General features: G+C 41.0%; 1 protein-coding gene across 1 annotated transcript; it reads right to left on the bottom strand.

Annotated features, from left to right (window-relative positions):
* Positions 1-518: 518 nt before the first annotated feature.
* Positions 519-10,529, bottom strand: LOC148475857 (SH3 domain and tetratricopeptide repeat-containing protein 2-like; the record flags this gene model as incomplete). Its single annotated transcript, XM_088457641.1, has 5 exons — positions 519-4,502; positions 7,713-7,909; positions 9,448-9,598; positions 9,942-10,064; positions 10,379-10,529. Coding segments are annotated over 5 exons (814 nt in total), but the record flags the coding sequence as incomplete, so codon positions are not given.
* Between the last annotated feature and the right edge of the window lie 1,610 nt (positions 10,530-12,139).

The following is a 12,139-nucleotide window of genomic DNA, read 5'->3' as shown; positions in this document are numbered from 1 at the left end:
TGGACACAACAGCCAGCCCCGCTATAGACAACAGCCAGCCCCTATGCACAGCATCAGCAATTAACAATAACACAACAGCACAGCTCCCAGCTCCCTTCCTCTTCACAGCCGGAATGAAAAATGGTGGCGAATCGCGGGACCTTTATAGAAACCAAAACCCGCGAGAATCCGACAGTGAGATGATGACGTTTTGCCTCGTTTTCAGATCAGAGTCAGGCGGGAAAACCCGAGCCGACTCGTATCTGCCTCAGATCCCCGTAATTCGTGTGGGTTCGGTTCTCAGGGAACCGATTCTGCTCGTCTCTACTAAAAACAATATTGTGATGTGTGATATGTTCAGAATAGACAGGAAATGAGTGGAAATTAATGTTATCAAGGTTAATAATAGCGTAGGAAGAAAAAATAATAATTCTGTGATTTTAGCTGTTTTTATGCTTTTTTCAAAAAAAATACAGATCCAAAAGCACAAAACCCAGAAGGGTGGTTTTGGCACAACCAATCCAGCTCCAAAACATGAAGAAAGATCCAGATCCACAACCAAAACATGAAAAGTGGCCGGTGCACACCCCTAATTATGACATTGAAGATATTTCATGTAAATCAGTAACAACCAAACAGCCAGGGACATGTACGTCATGAATCAAGACTTCACATACTCTTAAAAATACACAAATGTTGTTTATTTACAGAGAACCATCATTGCAATTACATGAACACAAACAGAACTTTCATACATGCAATTTAAAAATATTCTTATATTATGGGATTTAATGTACAGAAATGTTAAATATAGAAACAGAACCTCACCAATCAGTAACTTGTCATTCAATATTGTTCAGTTTTTTAGTCTACCTGTAGTTAGTGGAACTACAAGTGCCAATATTTAACTATAAGCTAGATGGAGACCCCCCACATATTGGTTGTAAAAAAAAACGTGTAATTCCACCATAAAAAATTTTAATAACGCTCCCTCCAACCAGAAATTGTACAGGGGGGGGGGGTTCATACAACAGGCAGCCTGCGCATTGATATAGTTTGCCTCTTCTGGGGCTCCAGCTGCTGGTCCATACTAACAGCAGCCGGAAAGGGTAGTGTTAGTTTTTGAGATTTATTAGTTCATGCTGGGTCGCAGTCCAAAAGGCGGCTGAATTAACAGCTAACAGAAGCTTGGTTTGTATTTCAGTTGTTCATGGGTTACCTAGACAAACATTATTGTATCTCCAGTAAGGGTGAGTTGCAGGTGTTATGACAAACACCACAGTTCTGTAGTTGGGGATATGGCATATGGTTAAAAAAAATATTGTTACCATGAAATTAGCCTTTAATATGTTCATTGTATACTTTTGGTTTATTAAAATGTGATACAAAATACAAAAAGCACCATGACTGTAGAAAAAACATTACATGCAATAAATTATTAAATGAAAACTGCTGTTTACTGCATCATGCGGTAGTTACTGAGATTAAAACACATGAGGAAAAATGTACACCTCCGTATTCAGCTAATTACATATTCTATATACAACATGCAAGATAAGCAGCAGCCAATCACACCAAACACAAAATGACAGCAGAACCAATGAACCATTCTTGTGTCAGTGCATCAAAGTTATTCCTTGGATGTGGGGGTGCAGTAGTGACATCACCTCTATATAGTTACATATTTCCTTCTATAGTACACAATGCAATAAAACTCATTGCAAATGGAGATGATCAATTGTTTTTGTGGCTCTTCACTTATCACTTTTGCTTTTAATCATGTTCAATTATGTGAAAGCCATGCACTTAAATAGATATGAAACTGAAATCTTAGCTTAGCTCTGCTTAATACAATGATACTGTGTGTATGTAGTATGTATATGACAGCAGAGCTTGGGAGATCAGAGAAAAATAGAAAAGGGTAAGGATGGGGAGCTCTGCAAACGGCTTATAAGTATCATAGAAACTAGGCAAATACTTATAGCAAGAATATTTTACACATTTAACTATTAATATTTACATTATACAAATATAAGGGGGGGGGGAATTGGGTTAGAGCAGCTGTAAATAGATTCACCAAATATAATATCTAACCGGTTCTGTTTGTAGAAATGGGAAGAAATGTAAAAAAAAAGTGTCACCCCACTTAAATACACCAATTTACAATTAGAAAATTTACCCCAGAAATGAATGTATTATCTTTTTTTCAGCTCATAAATCAATTCAGCTCCAATATAATATTCACAACACAGTAAAGTCTGAAATTAGTTGCATTATTTACATTGTAAGTTCTAGAAAAGGCACCGATTGGGCCAGAAGTGATCGCGGCCATCAGAAGACTTTGCAGAAAGACAATTAGCTAAGCTATTTACAGTACAATGCTTTGTTAGGTACAAAGTAGACTCAAATGTCAACTGAGCATAGCAGCATGGTGCACCTTTAACTCTAGGCACCTTAGGCACAAGCCTAATCTATTCTTGGTTATATACAATGATTCTTTATTTTCTTTCAAGTCTATTAGTTCTCAACGCTCGCACGAATACATCCATATAATAATGCATAGGTTATCTCTGGTAACAGTGCCCTGATACCAGACTGTAATAAATGTGCTGTATATATGTATTATTTGGAGTGATTTGTAATTTCTGCGTACTTAGCATTTCCTGGGACTGTAGATGTGCATTATAAGTGAGGTCTGATTGATCAGGAACAATGTGCAATCCAAATCAGTAGCCACATATAATGCTCTTCCCAGTATCATATCTTACAGGGACAATGTTGGACCAAGACATTATTGAACATGAAAGCCCCATCAGTAATGTCCACAAAATGCATATACATTTGATTTAGATCTAAAAGGTGTTTTTTTTGTTATACATTTTTCAAATAAGCTGGTTGACTTAACTGTTAAACTCTTTGTACTGATAACACTCACAAATGATCATTATTCATTCTGTCAACTAATATAGTTTAGTTCAATATACAGTATTCTACTACTGTAGGAAATCATCAGTAGTAATGTGTTTCAAGATATTTATTACTTATATACAGAATATGGATTTGTATTATTATCAAAACACACAATAATGTACGATGTGCATGTGTGCTTTCTTTCTATGACAAGGTATAAGTCAAGGTACATATCCTCTAAGTATACAGTGTATATTGACGAAAGTGCATTTTGGCGAAATACCATATTTTAACTGTAGTTAATTCTTCTATATTATGATGCTTATATTGACCAATCATGAATAGACTGGACTATTACATGTACTCTTCCAATACAACCATTGAAGACCTGATGCAAATCATGGGTGGAACAGTGCATCGCTGGGAGCACAGCAAGATTTGGGTGGGCATCTGATTATGTGCCGGTCTGGCTCCTGCCCAGGAGAGGCTTCAGCACTGGTCTTCTGTAAACAGGACTGGGGCTTGGTGCGCAGCAGGTAGCCTTGGATGCTGGAGAGACCAGGCATTATCACTTGTGAATAGATTTGTCTATTACATTTAATGCAGTTTGCCATCTGGATCCTATGTACAGTGAAAATGTACATTTTCTGCTTTTGCATATGTTATAAAAGGGACCACTTATAACCTTACGCTGCTTTACAATAGGGCATAAGTCACTGAGCAGTTTTATGATTCTAGCCAGTAAATGTGGGGAAATACATGTATTCATTTAATGACTTTAGATACTTTAGGACTTTGCTGTATGATGTCAATATTGTGTTGAATTTGTTTTTAAGCAAATTATTTTCAGTATATACTGTATTATATGCATTTTAATTGGTGATTCTGATTTAAGTGCATCAGTGCAAAGTGACAGTTTTAGCGCTCATTGCTGGTGATACATTAAACACATCACTGCTTCTTATTTACATATTACATATAGTGTTACAATGTACATTAGATAGTCCTTTCAGATTTGTTTAAAAATGATACAACATCTTAGAGCTGCAATGCTCCTTTGTGTCAACATTGCCCTTCTGGCAAATAGAACATCTGATGATTCTTATATGAGATCAGAGTTCTAAGCTGAAAGTAAACAGTGCATGCAGAATGCTTAGCCGATCTCTCTAGTATTATGTGGATAATAATACCATTATCCTCTTTATACCTGAGATGCTATCAGTGCGTAAGGGCTCTGTGCAATGACTCAACTCCTGTAATGGCCCATACTGATAAATGGGAGATAATCTTTAGCTAATCATAACTTCATTGGTTAGTAACTATTTTAACACTCAGGCTGTGTGTGCTCTCTGAGGTTTCCATTGTTTATGTGACACAGAAGGGAATTGAGCTCTTCTCTTTTTGTCCTGTATGGCAAAGTTTCATGTACATACTTGGTTATTGCCAAGTTGTAGAATTTGTTTAATGAACAGGTCTGCTTGCTCTTCATCACAAAGGATCTTGCTGTACAGGTCTGAAAGTTTCCCCATCAGCACCAACTGATACTCTTCATTCCCGAATTCAATAGCAGCTGCCAGGGCCAAGCAGAGGTATGTGGCTGCATCCTCAGCATCCTGTAAAACACGTAGATCGGTTACTGTACGCACATCAGGACAGCCACTGCGCCATGTCCTGCAGGAAGATCTATCATCCATTATTTTATTCTTACTTTTTCAAGCATCAAATCACAGGGGTATCATAATTAAAAAAATTAAATGCTTACTTTGTTAGTCCCGTTGTTGTTAAAATCTGATTTTCCACCTTTTATGCATATTAAATATAACGGATGCCTCATTATTGTATCCAGATCTTACATATATTCTTTAGTCCAAACTCCAAAATTAACATTTTCAGATATGAATCATGAAGGTAAAATAAATAATTTAGTGATAAGTAGATATACCACCATGCTGTTAAGCATCGCAGTATTTCCTTCCCACTGAAATACATGTAGCTAAAGCTCCTCCCACAACTAGAGCATTATTATATGACCTAATAAAGATCACTAAGCTGCTTACAGTACTGCGACATAACTTCATCCGATGTATTAATCAATCCTCCCAATGCGGTTCTGAAAAGCAAGTCTACCAAGCTGTCAGTCTCCTGTGTTTGTGTGAAATTAAATGTGTATGCACTTTGACGTACTTTCAAATTTCCACATATTGTAATTTACTTTAATCTTTAAAAAGCCAAAACTCATCATTATAGCTCAGCCCATCAGGTTTCACCGATTCTAAGTATCTCCTGCTTTGTACTACACAGAATAAGAATAGCTGGTATTTATATAGTGTCACAGCAAGCTCAGTTCCTGTTGGTGACTTACTGTATCAGTAGGTTCCCAATTCTGAGAAGCAATTTGGTCAAAGTCCCCCCCCCCCCTATTGAAAATCCACTTTTATCTTGTATTTAAAATGGATGATTTCCATGGTCAATGACTAAAGTCCAAAACCAATGTCATTATCTTCCCTACTCCCAGTGTTACTACTCTCCCCTATGGTCTTTCACATCATGTTTCCTCCTCTCTCCACCACTGCCAGAAGACACCCATTTTCACTCTAGATGTTACCAAAGCTGTTATCCCACTATTTCATTATCTCCTGCTCTGACTGCTGCAACCTCCTGCTATCTTTCCTTTCCCTCTACATTACTTAATGTAGCAGCAAGCCAGATCTTCCTAATGTGCTGCTCCACATCCACTCACCAAATCTCTACACTGCCTCCCACGTTCCTCCAGATCCAATAACAGATATTCACACTCATCTTCAAAGCCTTTGTCAACTCATTCCCTTCATACATCTCTGACCCTGTCATGATATAAAAGCTCCTGCTCAGATCTGCCTCTGACCTGCACCTCCCCACCTCTTTCATAACCTCTCACGCCTTCATCTAAGACAGTCTCGTTAACACTTGTTCTCTCTCTAAGTAGATTTGTATTTGGAAGAATTTGGATTTTCTAACTGTCAGCTGCTGCAGAGCTTTGAGACAACGAGACACCTTAAAAATAAAAGTTGATGATGAATGATGACATTTCCAACAGCAAAGACCTAAATGCGGCAGTCATTATAAATCTGCAGAGGTAGAGAGTTAGTATTTATTATGCCGTCTAACTGCATAGATGCTGCACCTAATCCAACCAAGGGCCATATTCCGACATCTCCCATCCATAGAGCTGTGAACGCTATGCATGGCTGCCAATCCTCCTGAGCCGGAAACTTCTTCACATGTCCTTAAATGTCACCAGGCATCAATAATTTGACAAAAAAATGTTCCCTACAAGAGCTGGGCTTGTTAGGGCAACCAACCTTCCATGGAAACTGTGCTGGCCACTAACTAAACTTTGTTATACTTCCTTTCATGTCATACCAGAATTGTCAGTCAGCTGGACTGCCATTTACACCTAAATTGCATTATTGGGTTAATTCATGTACATGATATGGGTTAAAGTGGTTATCTTTTATTGCCTGACAAAATAGGTGTCCTTTGCTCTATGCCCCACCTCTTATACACCTCCTGGAGCCAACTCCAGTGGGTGCCTACTTTTACCTGAGGATGTGGGGGTTGGTCAGTGACTACTCCTTTATGCAAATATATAATCTAGCAGGGAACAGCTATCTCAATTAATCAGCAAAGAAACCACTGTGGGAACCATACCGGATGTAAAAGAGGTTGCACAGAAGGTTCTACATTCTACTTTGAACAGGCTGACTAGTGGCTCCTGTTGGACTTGTATAGAATTATACTGTAGTCTAAGATTTACCAAACCTTAGCAGACTTTGTTGCCTTATCAGACAGGGCCGGCTCCAGGGGTAGGCGCGCCCTGTGCAGGATGGGTATTATTCACCCCCTAGTCGCGTGTGACCAAAAATGGGGGTGCGAACTATTTATCATAAACCATGCCATCATTTGAGGGCATGCCCACATGGCATGCCTCCCATGTAACGTCACGCTGGGGGAGAGCCCAGCACTTTATCACTAGCTGGTCGAACATGCCTCAAGCCGGCCCTGTTCGCAGACTTTGTAGACTCTGCTATCGGATCCTAGGTAACTGATAGGGTGAATAGTGTAGCTCGGTGACTGGGACAGCAATCCAGAGTATGGTGACTACAACACTTTTAGAGTAAGGTTGTTTAGTAGTATCTCTGTGCGGTGGAACCACTGCCTGCTATAATAATCTCTATTCATGTGCTTGATTAATTTGTGCCTATACAGAAAATATATTCAGGGACAACTCTACCATTAGGCAGCTGCCTAGGGCTGCAGAATCTCGGGGGCGCCCCTGAGTCTGCCTATCTTAAAATTAAGGATGTGTCTGAGAGAGAGGCATCATTATTGTGCTTAATTCAGGCGGTGGCTGTGGAACTTCTAAGATGACACCTCCACCCTTTAACCTGAGGGGCTGGAAAGTTGGTATTGGGGTGTGTGTGTGAGGAGGGGGCAGTAAGCTGAAGTTTTGCCTAGGGTGCAGAGAAACCTTGCACTGGCCCTGAATATATTGTGATATTTTTTGTCGAAGTGATTTTGAACTCACAGTAGCACCGTATATCCTAAGCGAACACATAAACAGCTACACATAAGCACAGTATCCCAAAATATAATATTATGATATACAATTTTCAGGCGTATGTGGTTGAAAACGAACATTCAAAAGTAAATACTTCTGGGCTGCACTATGGATTGTTTTCCAACACTGTTTCAGCAAGGTAAAACTAAAGCACAAAGTTGCAGCCACTTGGCTTATGGTAATGAAGACAGAGGACATGATTGGGATGGGTATAACGTGTTACCTTTCTTCTATGCAGTGCGATATCCCCCAGGCGCCAATAAACCTTTACATAATAGCCAGCCTCCGCAGTATGTTGGATTGGTGAAGGACATATAGATAGTGCCTTAAGGTAACAGTACTCAGCAACCTCATATATATGCAAGGAGTAATAAACTCCTGCCAACCGATGGAATGCAACCAACTCATGTAGTGGATCCCCTGAATAGAAAAATAAATTCAATTAAACATCAGGGATGGAGAACTTCCTTCACTGTGGTCAGAAGGAAGATGAAGAGCAATGCTATATAGAACAGTTTCTCCGTTCAATTCAAACAAAGATTCCTAACATTCCATTTCTAAGAACACTAAGTGCATGTGGCCACTATTCTAGGATTACAGACTGCCTCCTATGCAGCAGGTTTACATTTAATAGCTTTACTATGACCATTGCTCTAGCACATTTATTAAGTATTAGATTTCATAAGACTGGTTCAAATCATGCGGAACTCACAAGAGGCTGATAGTGTATTACATTACTTTACAAATCTTCAGCTTGGAAATGCTAAAACACTGGAGCCTATTACTTATAATTTACAGTACACAAACCAACTGTTAATGTTTCATGATTAAATGTAAATGTTTATGTGAATCTACCATACATAAATAAGCTATGTTTATGGAAACCAATTAAAAAAGGACTTAACCTCCACATTTTATTATCCAATATCAGAGACATACAATGGGATTGTAGTTTTTCATGGCTGCATTTCTATAAAGGAAATGTAAAGTCTAAGGGGGAGATGTACTAAGCTCTGGAAAGTTATAAATTGGAAAATGATGAACTACCAGTCACTCAACTCCTAACTGTCATGTTACAGACTCTGGGCCTGATTCAGACCCGCTCGCAAGAGGGTCGATGGTGGCCCAGTGCGCAAGCGAGCCCCGGAGCGAGCGCAAAAAGCACTCGCTCCGTGGCTCACTACAAAAGGGGCGGCTGTCGATGTTGATCGACAGCTCGCCCCATTTTGTAGGTGTGGCAGGGGGTGGGCTACACAAACGAAGGCATTCCCATGCGAACGCCTGCCGTTTGTGGGCGGCCCCTCTGACATCACCAGTGATGTCAGTGGAAGAGCTTCCGGCTCTATTAGAGCCGGAAGCTCTCTGGGGGTTGCGGCCACGAGACCCTACCACAAGGGTCTTTTCGCAAGCCCGATGGTCGCGATGGTTTTGACCATCGTGCCATCATCCTGGCCGCTCGCAATAGCTGTGGGTGGTCACCCACAGCTATGCGAGCGGCCGGGAGGCCGCTCCAAAAGAAAAAACTCCCAGATTCAGAGTGAACGCTCTTTCAGAGCGTCCGGCTCTGAATCAGGGCCTGTGTTTGAAAAATGATAGTTAGGAGCTGTTTGGTTGGTGGTTTATCACTCTCCATTTTATCACTTTCCAGAGCTTAGTACATCTTCCCCTAATACTCTAATCATTACAGATCATGTTTTGTGACTAGAAGACTGCTGACAATAGCTGAATGAATGGCATGGCACTATCACTGGTACGGAGCTGTGGACTCATGCAAAGTTCTGCAGCCCGTTGAGCATACCACAACAGACCATTGCCCAGGGAGGAGGGGTAAGAGTTTCAAAAACGGTGAGGTCCCAGTCATGGGAACAATGCATTTAAATGCTAGTTGTAGGGAGAAAGTCATGATCCTAGTCTTCCTAAAAGGTATGCTGTACATTTATAACATTCCTAATACCCACCCACAAGTGTGCTGATTCGGACAGCCATGGTAGCAAATTCCAGTGAAGCTTTATGGTCTCCTTGACTTATTAGCAGATGAGAGAGTTTGTGGAAAATTCGCAGCTGTGATTGGGTGTCCTGAAGTTTCTTTGCTAGTGGGAGAGCGCCTTCCTAAAAACAGAATAAAAGTACAAAACTGTATTTCAAGAGACTGTAAACTGGATTAAAAAAATCAGAAGAGTGGTCCTTATTGCTAAAAATACCAATTAAGCTTATTTATACAAAGTCAGAATATGTGCAACACCATACAGGCCAATGACACTAGCAATGCCCACTGCATACTTTTGTGCCAATTAAGTATTGTCACAATTCAAACACAATTACATTCACAATCATAGTGCAGGTCCTTGAATAGAGACTCTGATGAAAGGCTGCTTCAACAGTAGCTAGATCAGTTTCTGTATTATATTGTGCTGCGTGTCAGGTTACTTTGTTATCTGTAAGAGCTGGTCACCTTGTAAAAAGGTAGAGCCCTCTCCTTCTTCTGTAGCCCATGGAAGAATATATCTCCAGCAGCCTCATACACCCGCAATGTTGCAGTAAAGTGCTCTGACTTCATGGAAGCCTGGATGCCTGCCTGTAATGAAAACACAGAATAAATCAGTCATTACGCAGTTATTTATATTTGACTGACCGACATTAGCATTACTAATAAATGAATGGTGTCCTTATATTACATGTACTCAGTAAATCACTCATATTGTCTATTGGTCCCTCATCACAACCAGTACTAAGTTTATCTGTAGAAACTGTACTAGATGGATGTGTGCTTCTATTCAATTTGTGTATTAGATTAGTATCCAATTAAGTGACACTATTGCTGGGGCATAGATTTCTAATTATGGTGATACATTGTGTTTCACTGTGGTGTTGTTCCGTAATATCACTGACATGTAGATAAATCTCCACCAGTTCGTGCTCTTGCAGTAGATAATAAAGTTTTCCAGCTTGAATCCACCTCTCAGCAGATTTCTCATGCTGTCCAAGATCAATGGAAATCCTTAGACTCTGCTTGGTGTAATCAAGTGCTTTGCGTAGGGACCTACAATAAATACAAGCAGTTATATCCGGATTCTTAACGACTTTTACAGAACACAGATATATTACAAAATTCTGTTTTACAAAATCATACATTAAAAACACAGCTTCCTGCACAAGTGACACCATAAGAAAAACATTTTACTAGTATTAAAGGTTCCCAGCACTAAAGAGTTATGATAACTCTATGTATTTTCCAGGCTAGGAAGCAGTAAATAAAAGAAATGATTTGCAAACGTAACCCTTGTTACTGCGCAGAAAATCCAGCTGTAATATGCTGTGAATTAAAAGAATGCATTCACATGAATTAGTGAATTATTCATACACTGTTTTAACAAACTGTAAAAAAAAAATGAAAAGCACAAAGAATCACACGCACACGATTATGAAGGAAACTTTACAACAGCACGGCGCTAATTTCCAATTCAACACAGCCAGATCGGTACCGTTGTCATATATTAACCTAGTCTGTCCTTATGGTTATCAAAGCTTGGAGAGAGATAAAGTGCCTTATTCAGAAATTTACACAAACCCAATGGTTAGTGCACATCTCCAATGGTGGGAGGACTGCGCATGCACAGGCGGTGTACTGCGAATGCGCAGCCCTCAGTCTTAGAGTTCGTTCACAAAGCCCCACAGCCGCAGCCTGTCCTTTAGGAGGGGGAACGGGGGCATTCCTGGGCAGCGTTCCCAGAAACAGGGGTGTGTCGCCCCCGTTTTCTTGGATGGGCAAGGCCAGGGTCAGCGTGGGTGCATGCAGACTTCCTGGCCTCACAAGTTGACAGGACCCAGTCAGGCTACGGTAAGCTTCAGCTACCGCACCCTGGCCGAAGGGCCAACAATTGTGACCGATGGTCGCGATTGTTCTGATGGTGATCCCAGGCTGCGATCTCGGTCATAGCACTGCAATCATGCAGATGCAACAAGTAGGTGTGTGACACCTCCTTCTGCATTTGCATTTTAAATGGACGGAATTGCACAGCCGCTTGTGTGCTGCTGCAATTCCGTACATCTCTGAATCAGGCCCAAAGTGGAGAGAGAGAAAGTACCAACCAATCAGCTTGTAATTGTCAAGTTACAGGCTGTGTTTGATAAGTTGGTTGGGGTGGACTGCGCACATCCGTGGTGTGCCCTAATTGGAGAATAATGTGGAGGGGGTGTGAGGTGGGGTGGAATGGTGTGGGGAGAAATGGAGATGGGTGGGGTTGGGAGAGCAGGGTGATGGGTGGGAGAGTAAGTATGTTGCAAGTGGATGTGGTGGATGGGTTGGGGGTTTGTGAAGTGCTGCACCTTCTTTCAGGAGTACCAGGTCCTGATATTGGTAGAATTGATAATTGTTGGTCGGGTGCGCTCTTCTTGTGGATGATGGGTTGGCTGGGTGATGAGGTGTGGTGAGTTGGGGGTGGTGTTTGTGTGGAGGGGTGGTGGTATATAGTGTGGCGTGTAGTACCATGAAAGGTGACAGACAAGAAAAATGTGGGGCCAGATCGTTTAATGAGAGGCACAGTGCCGCTCCGATAAGGATCGGGGAGGGGGGGGGGTGTAGTGGGGGAGAGAATGGGATCTGGTGGGAGAGGTGTGATAGGCTGAGCTCCGGTGAGTGCGGTTCTGGAC

This window comes from Taudactylus pleione, unplaced genomic scaffold (genome assembly GCF_031769625.1).
Source record: "Taudactylus pleione unplaced genomic scaffold, aTauple2 ptg000774l, whole genome shotgun sequence".
Taxonomy (NCBI): Eukaryota; Metazoa; Chordata; class Amphibia; order Anura; family Myobatrachidae; genus Taudactylus; species Taudactylus pleione.
This window is presented reverse-complemented; position numbering and strand designations above follow the sequence as displayed.